At 51.7% G+C, this 20,048-nt stretch overlaps 1 protein-coding gene across 7 annotated transcripts in view; it reads right to left on the minus strand.

Moving 5' to 3' along the window:
- Nucleotides 1-722: 722 nt before the first annotated feature.
- The window catches only part of CCDC57 (coiled-coil domain containing 57), a 94,131-nt gene continuing 74,805 nt past the window's right edge, over nt 723-20,048 (minus strand). For all 7 annotated transcript variants that reach the window (XM_074320962.1, XM_074320963.1, XM_074320961.1 and 4 more), the window contains one exon: nt 723-1,112. In XM_074320962.1, the coding sequence (XP_074177063.1) occupies nt 934-1,112 (179 nt within the window). In that variant the 3' untranslated portion in view covers nt 723-933. The remainder of the gene's footprint in view (nt 1,113-20,048) is intronic.

Consider the following 20,048-nt stretch of genomic DNA (forward strand, 5'->3'; position numbering starts at 1 on the left):
ACACACAGGGAGGGCTGGGTCCAGCCTTCCCCGTCTCCTCCTTTCTCCTGGAGGGTGAGAGCTGGCCCCGTTGGGAAGCCTCAGTGCTGCACCCAGGTGGCCTAGGGCACAGTCATGCTCCATCCACCTGGGGTGAGGACAAGGCCTGTCCCCAGCCCTCAGCACTGCTGTGCCAACCAGGGGCAAACACCAGGGGAGAAAAGGACTCAGGACTCAGGACTCGGAGAGTTGAGCACAGGGACATCTCCCCACACTGCCCTCCCTCCCAAGACAGGCGATGTGGCTGTGACAGCCTAGAACCCACGGGTGTCAGGACGTGCAGTTGTGATCCCTGGGATGTGTTCTGGTGGGGGAGAATGGGTGTGGCTTTGCAGCACCTGGAGTGACCGGCATAAGTTTGTTTCTCACCCTTGCAGTTGCCCGGTCTGGGGCCACCTCCACCCCAGCTGCACCCTGACGCGAGCACGAGAGCACGCACGAAAGAGCATGTGGGGGGCAGCTTGGCGAGGCAGCCTCTGCTCTGGCGTGGGGTCACCGAGCCTCACGGTCCTCATTCCTCCTGGGCTGTGCTCTGTGGGGTCCACCTGCTTTGCGGTGGGCCTCTGCTCTCCATGCCCTGCGACTTGCCGGCGCCTGTGGGCAGTGACATGGGCAACCTGGCTCTGCTGGGCACAGTCCTGATGCCCAGACACCTCCCAAATAGGACAGGTAAACAGCTCCCAGGCCAGCAGGCAACCGGCTTTAATGCAGTCCACACTCAGTCTGTGAGGCACCCCAGCAGCACTGGGGGACCTGCACTGCAGCTCACAGCACCCCCCTCCCCATGTGGGCACACACACGCATCCCTGATGTGGAGTTTAAAGCACAGGCCCCCAGCACCAACTAGGAGTGGGAGAGATGGACAGGAGGACAGGGGAGGGGTAGCCAAGGAAGTCAGTCCTTGAAGTTGTAGTTCCGGACCTTAGGGGGCCGCTGGTAGCCTTTAGGCTTTGCAGAGTGGGCCCTGGAGGGTCTTTCGGGCTTGGCCTGGGCTTTCATCTTCATCCCTTTGATGGCCACGGGGCTCCGGTCAGGGTGTGGGAGGCTGTCAGCTGCTGGAGGTGCCGTGAGCTCTACCAGATGAGAGAACAGAAAAATGCAGTTACATCCCAGGCCAGGAAGCCATGTGCTTAGAAAGCAGCTCACTTGAGTGTACACTGACCGGCAGTGGTTCCTGCCAGCAGGAACCAAGACCACACGCCCTGGCTGTTGGCACAGGAGCCCCGTGCAGGCCAGAGGCCCTTCTGTGGTGACCATTCAGTGGCAGCAAGGTCCCAGTGTCGCCGCACAGGAGGTTTGTGGGCACGCGCTCTCCAGATGCTTTGCAGGGCGTGAGCCTGTCCCTCCACTGGGTACAAAGCGCACTCGGCCCTGAGAACTGTCTCCTGTCATAACCATCCTGTAATGGCTCCATGGAGGGGGCTACCAAGGTTAATGGGTGACTCCTGGCACTTGCCCACTGTCAGCGCCTCTGCACCTCCAATTGCCCAGCAGCCTGGACACACGTGGCCAGGCCCAGGCCAAGGACCTGGGTGTGGCAGCACACACCCCACGTGGGCCAGCATGCCAGAGCGGCCCTTCCTCTACACTGGGGCTTCGATGGTGATTTTCTTTATCCTTTGAGCTTCTATGTTCAAAGTTTTTAGAGCTAAGAATGTATTTCTTTTGTAAAACAAAAAGGATGTTATTAAAAAGCAATTGTAAGGGCCGGCCCGGTGGCTCAGGCGGTTGGAGCTCCGTGCTCCTGACTCTGAAGGCTGCCAGTTCGATTCCCACATGGGCCAGTGGGCTCTCAACCACAAGGTTGTCGGTTCAATTCCTCGACTCCCCTGCAACTAGCAACGGCAACTGGACCTGGAGCTGAGCTGCGCCCTCCACAACTAAGACTGAAAGGACAACAACTTGACTTGGGGGAAAAAAAAAAGTCCTGGAAGTACGCACTGTTCCCCAATAAAGTCCTGTACCCCTTCCCCAATAAAATCTTTTTTAAAAAAAGCAATTGTAAGATGCAAGTTCAAGACTGGCTGTCCGTTAGGGTGGGCCCAGCAGGTAGGCCCAGGAGGTCCACACTGAAGGGACCAGAGCCCAGAGCATAGACCAAGGGGGGTTGGCCCACGCGGCACTGGCATCTGTCACGTGTGAGACGCACTGTCTGCCCAGTGTCACCCTGGGCCTGGAGGTATGAGCTGGGGGGAGAGTATGGGACGGCAGGACACACCAGGTGGAGACCTGAGGATGAGGAAGGCAGGGCTGCAGACCGCTGGTGCCAGGGCTGGTGTGGGCGGGGGGCTGTGGAGAGCACGCACAGGCGAGGCACATGGGGGCTTGATGGCACCCCACTGCCCTTCCGGGCAGTGTCTCCAGCGAGCTGTCCGGACATGCCCAGGCCCCTGGCCCTCGCCTTGGGCCCCCGGAGCTGGTCTCCTGTCCTCTCAGCCTCCCTGGGCTCACACCCCCATGGCCTCCCTCTGCCCTTGGACCCAGTCCTGGCTCCAGGCCTCCCAGCATCCTGGTCCTGGAGGGATGGCGATGCGGGTCCCTGGACCCTCCCACACTCCTGCTTCCTGCCGCCATCACTGCTGCTCCCTCTCCAGGAAAATGTCTGAGTTTTTGGTTCTCCAGCCCCAGACTAAACTCATCCTCCACATGCAGAGCTTCCCACATGAGCCTACAGGCCGACCTGAGCACTACCCTCTGCTCGCTTGGTTTCCTTCTAGAAGGCATTGTCCAGTGTGGAGCAGTGGGGTCAGGGCCCTGACCACTGTGACCCTGGGGGAATCCCCCCAATGCGGGGACTGGCCCTCTTGGGTGTTCCAGGGGCCGCCTCCTGGAGAAAGGGAAGTTTAGGGAGGAGGGCAGCCCAGGCCCAAAGCTCTGTAGTGCTGAGGGGGGAGAGGAACTCAGCCAAAGCAAAGAGGCTGGAGGGCAGACAGCGGCTGTGTGGTCTCCCAAAGAGCCCGCACTAGGATGTGGCCGGTGCCTCCAGGGCAGGGTCAAGCCGGCTCCCATCTGAGTAACCTGAGCTGCCCTTGTCTGTCTCACCCGACCTGTTCTGCCCGCCCAGCCCAGGTTCTCTTCCAGCCCTGGGTACTGATCAGGCCTCGGGGGAAATTACAGGCCTCGGGGAAATTATGCGGGCACACGGCTTCGTCATGGGGCTCTGCTGGGCCCTGAGCCGCCAGCCTCTTCCAGGCCGGGCTCGCGTCCGGGATGGTGGTGGCCAGTCTTTTGTCTCAGAGCCTCCCAAGGGGCAGTGCTGGTCCCAGCTCCCTGGTGGCTCAGAGCCACTGCCCAACCCCCGTCAGCATCGGCCTCCAGGTCGCGCACTTCGGGCTTCCAGGTCTGTGCTCCTGAGAAAGGGGTCATGGAGTCCGTGCCTGGCCTGGTTCTCCAGAGCCCTCCCGGGGGCTGGGGGCAGCTCAGCACTCACTGCAGCCTCAGCTGGTCCAGCCAGTCCTGTCTCCACTGCCCCCCAACTCCCCTCTGGGGGAGGTGCTGAGATCCCTCTCAGGCCCTGAGTTCACTACTCCTCAGACAGGACAAATTACACACCCAGGTCTCCTCACCCTGAACCCCCTTTTTGATCAGTGTTTCAAATTAGGTTATGTCACACATAACTGTCCCAGGCAACCTAGCACGGTGGTGATGGAGCCCCAGGCCGTCAACATGTGTTGGACATGGATGCGGGTGTAACCTCCCTCCCCCTCCCCCAGCCCCAGGTTTCTAGAAACTGTACCTACTGCCCAGGACCCTGCCTGCCCCCTCCACCCGCAGCGAACCTATAGGAAACTGCTGCCACCCTTGGTGCCCAGGCTCTTGGTCAGACTCCAACTCAACAGGGTGGGGAAGAGGCAGGGAGGGCCCTCAGATCCTTCAGACCTGGCCTCGGTGAGCGCTGCCCACAGACCTGTCCTTCTTAACACCCCTCCCTTCCCAAGGCTAATACCCCACACTAACCCCTAATCGCTGCTGCCTCACACCATTTTCAGGGGCACCCCTCCCTGGTTCCAGGCTCACCCAGACCTGTCTGCTGGGGTCTCGGTGTGGCCCAACAAGGCTCCCATCCTGCGCCACGAGAAAGGGAGCTTAGGGGACACGTTCTGTGGGCTAGTTCTGCCCTGGGGGAAAGGAGGCATCATCCCAGGTGGGCATGCGGGCCCCGCCCCCCATGGGCTCTGTCCCCTCTCCCTGACCCTGCCTGAGGGTCAGCTGGGAGAGGCCCGCAGTCAGGTGGGTAGGCCAGGACAGAGGCCAGGTCGGTGGCAGCTGGGGGGGGGGGGGAGGCATGGAGGTGGCTGAAGGTGGCGGCCAGGCCATAAGCCTGGCTTGGTCCCCACTTTGGAGGGAGAGGGCCCAGCGGGAAAGGAGGTGCAGAGGGCTGCTGGTCGTGGTGGCTGCAAACTGGCCTCAGGACCTGGAGCGATGCTGCCGTGTGTCCCCTGGGCTGCAAGCACTCAGCTGTATGGGGCCAGCAGGTGGTCACGGCGAGCAGTGGGGTGTGTGGACTCTGACCTGCCTTTTCAGAGACCTAAGCCCAAACACTGGAACATGAGAGAAAATTCATGAAAGGCACATTTTCAAAAGGGGCTGAGGGGCTGGGGTCAGCTAGGCCGCTCATGGCTCTAGGAGGCCCCCAACGCCCCCGGGACTCCAGCAGTGGGGCCATCCTCACACGCTGGTGCAGACCAGCAGGCCACACACGGCCACCGGCTGCTCTCTGCTCCTCTTGGCGGGGGGACAGCTGTCAGTGAGGCAACGCTCTCCTTTTCCACAGAAACGTGGCCCCTAGGGAAGGCTGCCCATCTCGCTCCAGGCGCCAAGAGCAGTGAGCCTGGCCAGGGTCTCCGCACGCCACACCAGGCCCCTGACATGGCTCTGAGGTCTGGTGATGGCCCTTTGGGCCCCGCAGGAGAAGCATGGGGGCGGCCATGCTGATGGCATGTGGTGTGTGGCCAGCTGTTCCCTGTCCCAGTGGAGCCCAAGTGGCAAGCAGGGCGGCCGTGGCCACGCGCACCGGCACCTCGGCCTCCAGGGCCCGTCCACGACTGCAGGCGAAGCTTTCCATGCACACACCTGCCTCGGCGCCCCGCCCTACACAGGACTGCAGTGGCCCCATCCTGACAGGCGGTGCTGGGCCGAGGGGCACAGCTCCTGCCCAGAGAAGCAGCTGTGCCCAGCAGGCGCCCACAGGAAGCAGGGCAAGGCACCCTGATGGAGACGGCTGCACCCAAGCTCTTCCCTGGCTCCACTTGGGGGGAAAGAGTACGGCCTCCTGGTCACCACGCTGGGCTCAGGGAGGTCCCAGAAATGGACCAGGCGGACAGAGCTGCTGAATCTACACTTCTTCCCCCACAACCTGGGCTGCACCCATCAGCTCCTTCCTGGCCCCGTGGAAAGGCTAACCCTCAGGAAGTGGCGTCTGGAAGGTCCTCTGCCCAGGAGCCTCGAGCAGACAGCTCAGCTCCCCACCCTCGCCGCCTGTGGGCTGGACCGCGGCGCACGAGGCACCAGGCACTTGTACCATGAAGAGGCCAGCAGATGGTGGGGCCACCAGTAAAGGTGATGGGGTCGGTGCGTGGGAGTGACAAGGAGCAGCTGGGCGGGGGAGTGGGGAGGGGCAGCCCCAGGTCCTGGCGGAGGTGGGCATCTCAGGCCCCCAGCACCCTCGTCACACCCTCCATGCTCCCCGGCAACACTCGGAGAAGACGCCACACCAGTCCTGGCACAGTACCCTCCCCTGGAATGTAAGTTAGACGGTCGACATCCGCCCAGAGATGGAGCTCCCCCTGGGAGGGGCCTTGGGCAGAGGAGGGACGAGCCTCCTGCCTCGCTGCCCTCAGCTCCCCACTGTGCTGGGGACTCTCAGGATGGACACGTCCAGAACAGGCTCTTCCACAGAACAGGGCTGGCGCTAGGCCTGGAGCCAGAGCACGGACACAGGCAGAGGAGTACATCTCAGTGCTGAAAGCACAGCCTGTCTCCCTTAGTGAGCACAGCTCCGCCCCTCCAGCCCCTGGTCCCACGACCCACCCTGGCTTCTGGCCACCATGGTCACGGGCAGCAAGCCAGAGGCTGACCTCCAGCAGGTTACCTCCTTCACTTTGCAGCATGTAGAGAGCAAGCGGCCACGACCAGTGGCTTGCGGCCACCATGGCTAACAAAAAGAATGATCTTTGTTAGCTCCTTGGTCAGGCACCATGGGGGAACAGCTGAAACAAAGGCACCTGCTGCAGTTTTGAGCATTTCACCTACACCCCCACCCATGAATTGGGCGCCCCTTCTGTGGACAGCTGGGCTTTTCTGCCCACCAGAAGGGTTCCCTCAGTCCCCACATGGACCAGGGGGGTTCAGCCCTGGTCACAGAGGGAACCATAAAATCCACACGTTTGCCGCAGGGTCCAGTGAAAGCTTAAAACCACATGAATTTTAGGGTGGGGACCTCGTGCTTCCTGTGTGTGAGTCTGTAGTATCAGGATTATAGCAGCTCCCTGTTTTAAACTAAAATACAAATGCAGCAGTACCTGGAACCTTCTATCCATGAGACCCCTGGTTCCAGAGAACAAAGCCCACAAAGCACCTTCCTGTCCTTCCAGAGCTAGAAGAATAAGCTGCTCACTTCTGGCCACCAGGTGCTGTCCTGATGCTCACGTGAGGACTGGATGGCATTCTTGGAGGAGGAGCATGTAGGACAGTTTGGATGGGGCCAGACTCACATGTGACCCGCCCAGGTCTCCGTGTCCAGTTTAGTCACACACCTGCAAACACCTACAGGGCACAGGGGTCCCTACACCAGCGGGACACCAGCTCTGCTTCTGCATAAAGATCCACACGGAAAACATTCTTGGAGGGAGCACTTAAATAGGGACAGACAAATCTGGCAGGCGCTGTGAGAGATGTGGGAAACAGGAAGTCAGAGCTGTGGGCCGGGCGGCGTCAGTCCGATGGGGCCGCGTGGCACAGCGGGGACCAGGGGTGCATGTAGGGAACGGATCCTGGGATGGGGGCCGATGTGGGAACAAGTCTAGGAAATTGGTGGGGCTCATGGACGTGTGCGAGTCAGGAAAACTATCTCAGGACACAGTCAGAACATGCATCTTGTAAAAGAGCGAAGAAAACGTGGTTTCTCCAATGAAAGGCAGGAATGCAGAAAAGTGAAACAGAAGAAAGTAAATGGGAGATAAATACTGTAGATTTAAGCCCAAGATAAGAATTCAGTAAGTATAAGTGAGTTAAATTCACTTAGGAAGACAAAAAAAATTCTCCAACTGGATTTGAAATAAAGAAAACAAGATCCAACAAGACATGGTGTGACACTCATTTAAAACAAAGGACACATAAAAACTGGAAAACAAAAAAAAGAGGTAGAATTAAGCAAAGAGTGTGACAAGAGGCAGAGAAGTGTGTGCCAGTAAAGGTTCGACCTCTAGGCACACTGAGTAACAGCCGAGGGCTGCAGGGGCAGCGGAGTCAGTGAGCACGGTGGACGGTGTGCCCGGCCTGTTGATCACAGACAGCCTCGCCGAGAGTGCACACACGTGCCCAGTGGACTGCCGGTGGATTACGGGACGCGGCAGCAGGCAGGAGGGTGACGCTCTCTCCTGGCAGCTGCAGCCTCTGCAGTCACCTGGCAAGTGTCCCTCAGGCCAAGTCGGATGCGGTACAGCTGGTCACCAGCACCAGGACCCCTCAAGTGTTGGCTGCTTCCAACTGTACAACATGCCAGTGAGTGACACGTGGGCAGGAGAGGAAATCGCACATGAGTTAGGAAATATTCTGAGCCGAATCGTAGAACGGGTAAGACACTGAAGCCATTTACATACATTTGTCAGGAGATACTAAGTAAAACTGGGAGGTGAGCTCAGCCCCCAACTTGGGAAGCTGGAAAGAAAGGAACAACAGACTTAGGGAAACAAGAAATGAGGAAATCGTGAAGCCAAAGGCAAATGAAATAGAAACCCTGAGAAAACAGAACACAGAGTATCGCTAGAACCCAGACTCCCATCTGCAGAGATTAGTACGACTGATCTACAACTGGGCAGGCAGCTGAGCAGCGCAGGGGAGTCACGGGGGAAAAAACGAGCGTCCTGAAGAGCGATTCAATAGAAAGCGAATAAAACCCAGATGAAATGGAAAATTCCAAAACAAGGACCAAAAAGAGGCATTTGAAGTGTCCAACACCTATGAAGGAAATTGAAGGCTAAGCAAACACTTCCCTCCTCCAGAGCCCCAGCTCAGACGCACAGGTATTTCTACGGAATTTTCAAAGAAACCAAGGAATACTCAATTTCTACCTTATTCAAATAATTCAGAAAAGCAGGAAAACAGTGACAGCTGCCCAGCTTATTTTATTCCCAAACGAGGTAAGGACCATGCAAGAAAAAAATCACAGGCCTCTCCAACTTGTTAACAGGGAGGCAAAGACGAAATATAAACTTGAGCAAATCACATCCAACAAGTGTTCAAAACACAGCATTCCCAGCGGTGCACACCTGGCTCAACGCCAGGAAACCTGCTGCCATATGTCACCACATTAATAAACGGAAAGGAAAAAAGCAGGCTTATCTGAGTCAATGCAGAAAAAACATCGAACAAGGTTTAACACCTGCTTATGAGGTCTGACAATTAACTTTGCGAATTCGTTGCAACAATGTTGCTAACCTTTTTTGATATCAGAGGGATTATTTATTATGAATTTGTACCAATTGGACAAACAGTTAACCAAGTTTACTATTGGGGAGAGCTGAAAAGTCTGTGTGAAAAAGTTAGACGACCTGAACTTTTTGCCAACAATTCATGGCTCTTGCATCACGACAATGCACCAGCTCACACGGCACTGTCTGTGAGGGAGTTTTTAGCCAGTGAACAAATAGCTGTATTGGAACACCCTCCCTGTCCACCTTATCTGGCCCCCAATGACTTCTTTCTTTACACCAAAATAAAGGAAATATTGAAAGGAAGACATTTTGATGACATTCAGGACATCAAGGGTAATCCGACAACAGCTCTGATGGCCAATCCAGAAAAAGGGTTTCAAAATTGCTTTGAAGGGTGGACTAGGCACTGGCATCAGTGCATAGCTTCCCAAGGGGAGGACTTCAAAGGTGACCGGAGTGATATTCAGCAGTGAGGTATGCAGCACTTTTTCTAGGATGAGTTCACGATCTTAATTGTCTGACCTCGTATGATGAATACTCTTAGTAAATCAGGGATATCAGGGACATTTTCACCTTCGTAAAGGTTATTATTTCAGACATGCAGCAATGATTACATTTAGTGGGAAAACGAGCCTTAGGGGTTCAAGTTAGGAGATCAGACAAGACGGCCACTGTGAGTGCGCCTGTGAATGTGGCCCCAGGGCCCCAGCCGAGCCACAAGGAAAGAGAAGGAAAAAGGAGAAAAAGGAATGGAAAGTAAGAAACAGTCAGTCATTATCTGAAGATAATATAATCATCCACTGAGCAAATAAACAGCTCCAAAGACGAGCTGTCAGCATTAATACAGAGGCCCAGCAATGAGGATGCTCAGGTAAACCCACAGACTCCAGAACACTCCTGCAGACCGTGACCGGCTAGTAAATGTGCTACCGCAAAAAGCAAGAAAACGCTAAGCCAGCCTGCCGCCCTGGTTACAGTGTCGCTGGCTGCTTCTGCCACCAGCCTTCTGGTGGCCTTTCCTTAGCAGAGGATCTCGGCCACTGTTTTTTTGCCAAGTAAAATCTGTGGCATCCTCCAGAGACCATATAACCCCTTCTGAAGGAAGCAGACGGAAGTGGGTTTGTTCTATACACTGGTTTTCAATGTTTTCTAAGAAGCTGAGATACCATTTCTTACCACAAAGTCTGGTGTGTGGGCTGACACGGAGGGGCGTCTGGCTGGGGATATGGTCTGCACTAACGGCCTCCGGGTTCCTTCTCGGTACCACGTGGAGGGTAATCGGTAAGGGTGACAAGGGCCTGCAGCCACCAGGAAACGTGCGGGAGGTTGCTGCTTGGGTCTGTCCCATGCTGGGTCTTCTCGGCTGTGCCCATGACAGACTCCGGTCTCCTACACTAGAAACTGGGGGACCAGAAGGCGGTCCTGGGGCAGAATGTTCACTGACTACAGCGTCCCCAGCTCCTGGGTGGTGCCGTCCACAGGCTTCCTTTCCAAATATCATGTCTATCGAGCTATGGGGCAATGAAATGAACCCATTTTTAAGCATACATTTCAGTGGGTTCTAGGAAACATATCCATCCATGTGCATGGAACACTCTAGCACCCCAAAGAGCCCTGTCTCCAGCCCAAGGCCACCCTGATCACACGGGCGTTTTCGAGGTTCATGTCTATAGAGGGCATGTGGTACTTTTTGGTGTCTGGTTCTTCCCGAGACCAAAGCAGAGCTTCTGAGATTCATTCCTGTTGTTGTGTGTGTCAGTGGATCATATCACTTGTGGAGCAGTATTCCATTATATGGCCACACTGTCGCTTGATTTTCCATTTATCTGTGATGGACGCTTGCATCACTCACAGTTTCGGGGTGTTACAAGTGTTCACGGCATGTCCCCGGCTGCATGTGTCCCCATCCTTCTTGCAGTCACCCTGACCTGAACGCTGGGCTGTGCAGTCAGGGGGGCCACACTGCAGTGCCCCAAGATGTGTGACAGTTCCCGCTGCTCCATGCCCTCACAGCCACTCAACGTCATCAGGTTTGAAAGCATCTCCGGTCATGTGAGCGAGCGGGTGGTGGCATCTCGTGCTGGTTTAAATTTACATTTGCCTGATGACTAATGACACTGGGCGTCTCTCATGGGCTTACTGGCCACTTGTACGTCGTCTTCTGTAATGTGTCGTTTCAAGTATTTTGGATGTTTCTTATTGGGCTTATTCGTTTCTTATTATTGGGTTGTAAAGTTCTTTGTACGTTCTGGGTACAAGTTCTTGATATGTAGTCAAATATTTTCTCCCAGCTGGTGGCTCCCTTTCATCTTCTTAACAGTGTCATGTGAAAAGCAAAACTGTACTATTTTGATGAAGTCCAATCTGTGGTTTTTTTCCATTTATGGTTCAGACTTCTAGCATACTATCAAGGAAATCTTTGCCTACCTATCTCAAAGTCACAAAGGTTTCCTCCAGTGCCTTCTTCTGTAAGTTTTATAGTTTTAGCTTTTATGTTTAGGCTTACAATGGATTTTGAAGTAACTTTGTATCTGGTATTAAGGTGGCGGTCGAGGTTCATTTTTTTTCTATATGGATATGTAATTGTTCCAGCACAATTTATTGAATAAACTACCCTTTCCTTTTAAATTACCTTAGAACCTCTGCATAAATGGAAAAATCAATGAGCACGTGTGTGTGTCTGTTCTGACCCTCTGCTGTATATGCCTACCCTACACCAACAGCACACTGTAGCATTACAGTAAGTCTTACAGTCAGGTAGTTTATGGCCTCCAACTTTGTTCTTTTCCAAGATAGCTTTGGATATTCTGAATCCTTTGCATTTCCCTGTAAATTTTAATTTTCAATTTCAATTTTAAGGATGCTTGGATTTTGATTGGGTTGTGTTAAAACTATAGATAAATGTTGGAAGAAAGGACATCTTAATACTGAGTCTTCTCAGCCATGAATATGGTATATCTCTCCATTCTTTAGGTCTTAATTTTGTCAGCAATGATTTTTTTTCAGTGCACAGGTATTTTGTTTAATAGATCCATAAGTATTCCCTGGTTTGGGATGCTATTGTAAATGGTATTTTTATTGCAATTTCCATTGCTATATATAAAATATAATTGATTTGGTATCTTGACCTTGTATCCTGGGTCTTTGCTATTGTCACTTTTTAATTCTAGAAGGGTTTTTTTTTGGTAGATTACTTAGGATTTTTTATGAATTAGATCATGTTTTATTTCTTCTTTTGTGATCTGTATGTCTGTGTCCGCTTTTTTTCTTGGTCTATTATGGGGCTAGGACTGTCAACACAATGTGGCATCAGTCTTTGACCATGAAGTGAGATATTGGCTGTAGGCTTTACATAGATGCCCTTTATTGAGTTGAAGAAGTTCCCTCCTATTTCTAATTTGTTGAGGGTTCCTTTTTTTTCTTTTTGTCATTCATGGGTGTTTAATTTTGTCAAATAATTTTTCTGCAGTTATTGAGACAATCATGATTTCCCTTTTTGAATCTGTTAATATAGTGTACTAAACTTTTAATGTTATACCAACCTTTTGTTGCTAGGATAACACCCACCAGGTAGGGAAGCTCTGCCCTTTTCCCGTCATCTTTGGCATTGATATTCTAATATTTTATTAAAGATTTTTTGGTCTATATTCATTAAAGATACTGGCCCATAGTTTCCTTTTCCTTTATTTTTGGATGGGATTAATATCATTTTTTTATTAAATGTTTTATAGACTTCACCAGTGGAGCCCTCTGGCCTGGAGTTTTCTTTGTGGGAAGGTTTTCAGCTACACATTCAATTGCTTTAACAGATACAGGCCTACTCACATTTCTGCTTCTTCTTGAATCAGTTTTGGTTAACTCGGGTCTTTCAGAGACTTTGCCAATTTTAACGACATTAACTTGTCAAACTATTGACATGCAGTTGTTCTTATTATTCCATTACCTTCTTACTACCTGTAGGACATGCATCGATGCCCCTCTTTCACTCCTGACATTCGTAATTTGTATTGTCTCTCATTCTATCTTGATCAGTATAACTAGATGCTTGTTGATATTTTTTCAAAGAATCAGATTTTGGCTTCATTGTTTTCTTGTATTCCCTTTCTCTTTTCTATTTCGTTGTTTCCCACTTTTATCTTTATTATTCCCTTCCTTCTATAACCTTTGAATTCAATTTGTTCTTATTTCTCTAGCCTCTTATGGTGGAGGTGTCGATTGCTGATTCTGCAGCAATGTTCAATAATGCAAGCATTTAAAGGCATACATTTCTAACCACTATTTTGTGATTTTTTTCTTTGACTCATGAGTTATTAAAAAATACTCCATTTTCAAAATTTGGGGATTTTTTTTTCTTTTTTTCTTTTTTAGGTATCTTTCTGTCATTGATTTCCAAGGTAACCCCTCTGTGGTTAGGAAACATAGTCTGTATGATTTCAATCCTTTTAAATGTATTGAGACCAGTTTTATGACCCAATATATATCTTGTGGAATGTTCCATGTGCACCTGGAAACATGTGTGTTCTGCTGTGTTGTGTGAGAGGCGTAAACATGTCAGTTAGGGCAAGGTGGTTAAGGCACAAAGCTTTTATGTCTGTATTTATTTTCTGCTTGTTCCATCAGATCCCGGTGAAGAGGTGCAGAAGTCTGCAACTGGAACAGGGATCTGTGTACACCTCCTTTTATTTCTGCGAGTGTTCGCTTTATGTGTTTTCAGCTCTCTTCTTAGGAGCTCACAATTTGGGACTGCTGTGCCTTCCTGATTGACTGACATGCTGTCATTATAAAACGTCCCTCTGGTACTCCCTGCCGGGAAGTCTGAGTTGCCTCATATGAACACAGGCACTCAGCTTTCTTTATCTGTATCTTTATATTGAACGTGGGTTTCCTGCCTTTTTCTTCCAGTCGGCTTTTTAATGGGGCATGTAGACCATCACATTTAATGGTATTATCAACATGGTTGGTTTTAAATGAGTCTTCCCATTAAATTGTTTTGCATGTGTCCCATCTGTCCTTTCTGCCCCTTTTCCTTGTTTCCTGCCTACTTTTGGATGTTTTATGTTCCATTTTACCTTCAGGACTACGCTATTAGCTCCATGCCCTTGGGGTTTTTTTTTGGTTTTTTTCAATGGTTGCTCTATGGTTTACAATATGCATTTGTAACTTACCACATCCAACTTCAAAATAATATTACACAACTTCACATACAAGAGCCTTACAAGAGTAGACTTCCTTCCCCTCTCCTGCCATTTATGCCATTTTGTCACACAATTCACTTGAAAATCTATCACGAACCCCGTAATACACTGTTATTAGGTGTGCTTTAAACAATCCATTACCTTTCCGAGAAAAGGGAAAGTGTGTTTTCATCATCGGCCCACACAACTGCCACTCCTGCATCCGTGTTCCTCTCTGGTGATTCAGGATTCCATCTGGCGTCATTCAGCGTGAAGAATAGCCTTTACAATTTCTGGTAGTGCAAGTCTGTCGGTGTGAATTCTATCAGATTTGTCTGTCTGTAATAAACGTTTTAAATTTGCCTTAATTTTGAAGGGTTTTTCTGCTACATATAGAATTCTAGGTGACAGCTTTTTTCCAGCACTTTGAAGGTGATGGTCCTTTGTCTTCCGACTTAGGCAGTTTCTGAAGAAAGGCCTGTCATGGTGTTGATCTGCATTCATTTCTATGTAATGTGCTTTTTAGTTTTTCTTCAACTGCTTTTAAGGTTTTATCTTTATCACTGATTCTCAGGAATCTGATCATGATATTCCCTGGGTTGCAAGCGTGGGTGTGTGTTTATCCTGCTGCTTGGGACAAACTTCTTGGAACTGTGAGTTAAGAGTTTTTATCAAATTTACAAAGAAAAGGGCATTATTTCTTCAAATGCTTTTTCTGTCCCCTCTTTCGTCAGCCGCGTGGACACGACCTGTCAGGGCACCAGCGCACTTCTCGCCCCCGTGTTTTCCTGGGCATCATTCTGGAGGTCGGCCGCTGTGTCTCCAGGACCCCATTCCTTTTCCTGCCATCTCCACTGTGCTGTTAGCCCCCCCCCCCAGTGAGTTTTCCTTTCAAATATTGTACTTTTCATCTCTAGAAGTTTTGTTCGGCTTTTTTATATTTTCAAGTTGTTTCATGTTTTTCTTTAAATACTTGACTACAGCCACAATAGTTCTTTTAATGTCTTTGCTTGTTCCCTCATTTCCGTCACTTCTGGGCCTCTTTCTACGGACTGATTTTCCTCTTGAATATGGATCACATTTTCCTGCTTCTTCCCAGGCCCCGTAATTTTTGATAGGATGTCAGATATTGCAAATATTGTTGAAATTTCCTCATTTTTTAGAGTGTTGGGCTCTGTTTTGGTAGGCAGGTGGACTCCTTGTTTGGTCACTTCAAAGACTATTTTTAAGCTTGTCTAGGATAAGTCTACATGGGCCTTCACTCCAGAGACGACTAGCCCGGGGTCTCCAACGAATGGAGGTGATCGCTGGGGACCCACCACTCTGACTGGCTGGAGCTTGACTATCTCCCTCCCCTGTGACACTCTGGAAATGGTTCCGCTTACAGGTTGGTTGTCTCTCTTCTGCCTAGATCTGTGCAGCTTTACTCTACGGGTTTGTACAGAGTGAAGCCTCGCCAACCCCAATTCCCACTCCCTCAACTCGGTAAAGCTCCTGAGCTCCGCTGGTACCCGTCCCCGTGCCAGCAGTCCAGAGCCGGGGGCCCCGGAGCTTCATCGCTGCACTTCTTTGAAGGTGACAGACCTGTGCTGCCTATGCCCAGCGTCTGAAACAGCTGCTTCTGTATTTGGTCCAGTTTTGTACCTGTTTGTGGAGGAATGTTGAAGTCCAGTCCTTATAAGAGGCTGGCCAGAAGCAGAAGAGAGGGCTAGCCAGGCTGTGCCCAGAATAAATACCACTAAAGACTAGGTGGCTTTGGCTAGTTCTTAAAGTATTTACTTTGTTTCAAAAGTTATTTCGACACAAGTTTTCCTAGGTGGCAGTAAGTGCTACATTATAACAACTTCAAGAGAAGAGCCAACAAAGATCTATTTCACCATCTGTTCTCAAAGTTTTCAGGATGCTCTGTACTTCAGAAGTCTCAGGCTGTGATCACTGGTGATGGCAGGAAGCTGGCCCCCTCACCCCCCCGGTCAGGCACTGCTGCTCCTCCGGTGACCAGCACATGGTGCCTGGGCCTCTGGGGCGCAGGTACAAGACGATGCTGTGGGCTAGGGCTCATCCAGTCCCCTCCTGAGCATCGTATGGGCGGGGCCAAGAGGACAAAGATAACAGCTGAGCAGCCAGAGGGTAGGACCCCTTCACCCCGGGGTCCTGGAGCAGTCGCGCTCACAGTACTTAACAAGCCCCCGTCGTGCCCTTGTGGGCTACTTCCCAAGGTCACTGTGACAGCAGCAGTGAGCATGTGGCTGAGCCCTGTGCTGGAAGGTACTTCACCTTGTTCCTGGCCCGTGTTCCTACAGCCCAGCCCTTGAGCCCTGACCGGGGCTTGCATCATCACGTTTCTGGTGCAGAGGACAGCCCTTCTCCGGCTCACAGCAGCCTCTGTCCCATGGGGTAGGCTGGCCAGTCTGTGAGCTGCGTCTGGCAAGGTTCTCTTCGGCCTGCTTGTGTCACGGTGGCACACCGAGCCTTGTACAGATTCCCAGAGCCCAGGGGAGTTCTCTGGTTAGCGCACAGGCTGAGCACACAGATAGGCAGATTAGGACGCAATGTTCCGGGAGCAGCGTGTACAGTGGGATCATATACTGTCCTCTGTGGTCACCCATCTTGTGTGGTTTCCACTGTTCCTTTGTCATTACAAGCTGCGCCCCACTCCTCCCCACCCCGCATCCATCACTCAAGTGCAGCGTGGGGCGGCTGAGCCCTAGTTTCACAGGAAACAGAAAAACACCTGTGGGGAGGACAGATTGCCCCATTCCTGTTCCCGAGGCTTTTGCTGTGTATGTGGTATGACACGTGAACACACTCCCTGGGGCCCACAGGCTGATACGGCCACGGGCCATGATGCATCTTCTTGTTTTGTTACCCATGTGAAACCATAAACACGGCTCTTTACTGGAGGGCCATGTGTCACTAGGCGTAGCCAGATCTGGTTCTTTGGAGGGCCTGCTCCAAAGTGACCTGCGTTTTGGCTCACTTTGTTTTGATTTTTAATTAGTTGCCAATATTAAAAAACTGAAACATTCTATATAAAAATAAGCTTTCTAGCCCATCTCACTCAACCCACAGAAGAGCTGGCTTGTTGGTTCCACCACGGGGGGAGACAACTGTGGGGTGGCCCCAGCCACCACCAGCCCAACGTCTTCACCAGCCACCTGCTGCCTGGGGCCCATGGGTACCAGTGTTTGGGACCTGCCCTGCCCGGTGGACTTAGGGTCTGAAGTCAGACGGCGTGGGTTCTGACCCTGATCCACACTGTATGCTGGGTGCCCTTCAGCGACTAAGCAGCGTCTCATCATGTGAATGCAGAGGCCAACTTCCCTGAGCTGCCGGGAAGGAACAATGCCACATGGCGGGGCCCAGGGAACACTGGGAGAGGCTCCGCAAACACTGCGCTGGGATGGGTGTGTGCTCTGCCTGGGCCCTTAGAGGAGAACAGCCTGACAACCTGCTATCTGATCTAGACGTCATCTCTGTCATCCATGGACATGTCCTAACTGCACACGGTTTCAAATGACTCTGTATTAACAGCCAGGTAACACGCTTATGCACATCTTAACATCTCACCCAACCCTTTTTAAATGAAAAAAATTTAATTTAAAAATTTTCTAATGTAATTTAAAAAAAAAACAAAAATTTAAAGGAAAAACCCAACACTACGATTGTGCCCCTTTGAAAGTCGTATTCCTTCTTATTCCTCATCTTTTCTTATTCCCTCATTTTCAGTTTGGGGGGTGGGTAAGAGTCTCCTCCCAGCAGGAAGCAGGGTGCACTGTAGGACCCTTCAGACCCCAAAGAGAGACAGAGATGGGGAGGCGTGCCCTCCTCAGGGCTGGGCTGGGTATTGATCCCTGGCAGCCAATTCCTCCACATTCCTGTCTATTATCTGTCTGACTCTTGTGACAACCTTGGCCCTTCCCCCACCTACCCCATCCCTGTCCCCTCTGGGACTCCAGGGAATGGAATGAAGGTTGGGACTTGGAACATCTGGCTAAGTGCTATGCAGCCTGGGGTGTCACTGGGGACCTGGGCCTGTGGCCTCCCGGGAGCTCTGTGGAATCAATCAGTTCACCCTGGGGATCCCACACCTCAGCCCAGTGAAGCTCTAGGAAGGCCTGGCACTTGATCAGCACTTGACCAACACTGGCTTTCAGCTGCACTCTCCCCTTAGAAACCCACCCAGATGGCATTTATTTGTAAATCCAGGCATCTGGGCGCCGCCCTCCACCCCCCAACCCCGCCCCTGCTCAGGGCCTGGGCAGCTGTCCCTTCTAGAGCACACGTTCCCATCCTTCTGTGTCTGACTTTCAATAATCACAGAGAACATTCATTTTCTTATTTCAAAGCACACATAACTGAAAAACTGCAACTGAGAACCAATAATGAAACATCATTGTGCACCTATCAGACTGGCAGGAAAAGCAAGTGCCTGATAAGGATCGTCCTGCACTGCAGTGAGGAAAGGCGCGCTGACAGCCCGCAGCCGCGAAGCTTCAGTGTGGTAACAGGTCAGGACGCGCACTCTGACCCAGGCACTTCCCTCTCCTTCTCCGTCCTGTCCATGGGCTCTGGGCAGCGCGGCCAGCCCTGGGAGCTGCATACCCGCAGAACCTAAGTGCCCATGAGCCCGAGAAGGTCAGAGAAAGTGCCTGGACAGTCACGGCCGCCAACCCCTGAGAAGGCCTGCAGCTCAGGATGCTCCGCGACACCAAGAAATGCCACAGACGGACACGGGAAAAGCTGCTGCCCACTGGGGTGTGCAACTGAGCAGGACAGAGGACACCGCACGAAACAGCGTGCAGAGCCGTCTGTGGCAGCAGGGCGCTGGGCAGTTGTGTCCTGGGGGACAGGGATGGGGACTGGGAGGTGAGCAGGGGAGGGAGCGGGAGGACGGCACAGAGTTCACCTAACACCCTGGTACCATTTCACTGCTCTCCCAGCCGCAGGGAGCAGTCACTCATGACCAGAGGCGGCTGCAGCTCCCTTTGCTCCAGTAGCCGACCCACAGCCTGCAAGGTTGACACACCGACAAACTGAACTCCCAGAGGGCTGTGCGGCCACCTCACCCGCCTGAGGCCGACCCACCGTGTGCCAGGGAGGTCAGATGCTTGTATCTGCCTTGTGTATCTGGTTAGCTGGGGTGACATACTCAGGTATCACTGACCTACCTGTGACGGTGCTTAAGAGTATCTTTCCAGTTTGATTATTTTTGAGGTTAAAAAAGAACTATCTTAGAAATTGTTAATTTTAAATAATATCTAAGGTTAACCTTCTATTTGCTTGCAAACATTCAGTTCCAATTTTGTGTACTTGTAGGTTTGATTTCAAGCTCTGTCACTGCGTGTGGTCTAGATGGCAGGTGTCACAGGAAGCCATGTTCCCACTTCCCAGGCTCTGTGGGGGAGGGGTATGCCCTTCCCCCTACACCCGCCGTCTTGAAATTACACTAACTGGTTACTTCAATTTGGAGAAGACAGCTGCCTTTATAATACTTAATTATGATATTATAAGATCACACAGTTACGTCTTAACCTGAGTCCTTGTCTTCCTAAGAGCCATCGTTTAGGTCCCAATAAGGTTCTAGCAAATATTCTTGGACAAAGCAGAAGTGTCACCCAGATAATTCAATTATGCATGCTCAAATACTCAAGATAGAAGGAGAGGAGAGAAACTCTGTGGACAATTACAACAGCTAAGCCGCACTGATGTCAACCTTCTCCCCCAACTCAGTGTCACAGGGCAAGCCCAAAGCCCATGCTGCGATGTCTTTCCCACTTTTTATTGTAAAATGCAGCTCAGGAACAGCAGCCGCACTCCTCCGCCCCCACTCCTGTCACCACATCCCCCCACCAGGCCCTGTTCCAGCCCCACGCACAGCCCTTCCCCACTCCGCCGCCCAGGGACGCCCCCAACCCCGCACACTGTTCCCTTCCAGGGGCAGGTTCTCTGGTGTAAGACAGTCTCCCAATGACTGGTCAAGGGGAGGCCATGTTACCACGCAGCCAGTGAGATGGAAGAGGGGGTCTGTTGGGCGCCCTGGGTTATTGAAAGAAAGAGAAAAGAGAATTAAAGAATTAAATCAGAGGTGAGAAACAACTTCCGCCTCTGGCCTCTGACGGATGCACTGTGAAACACCCTGGAGGAAAGAACCCCAGAGCAATTGATGGACCTGTTTTTG

The sequence above is a fragment of the Rhinolophus sinicus genome, linkage group LG15 (genome assembly GCF_036562045.2).
Source record: "Rhinolophus sinicus isolate RSC01 linkage group LG15, ASM3656204v1, whole genome shotgun sequence".
NCBI lineage: Eukaryota > Metazoa > Chordata > Mammalia > Chiroptera > Rhinolophidae > Rhinolophus > Rhinolophus sinicus.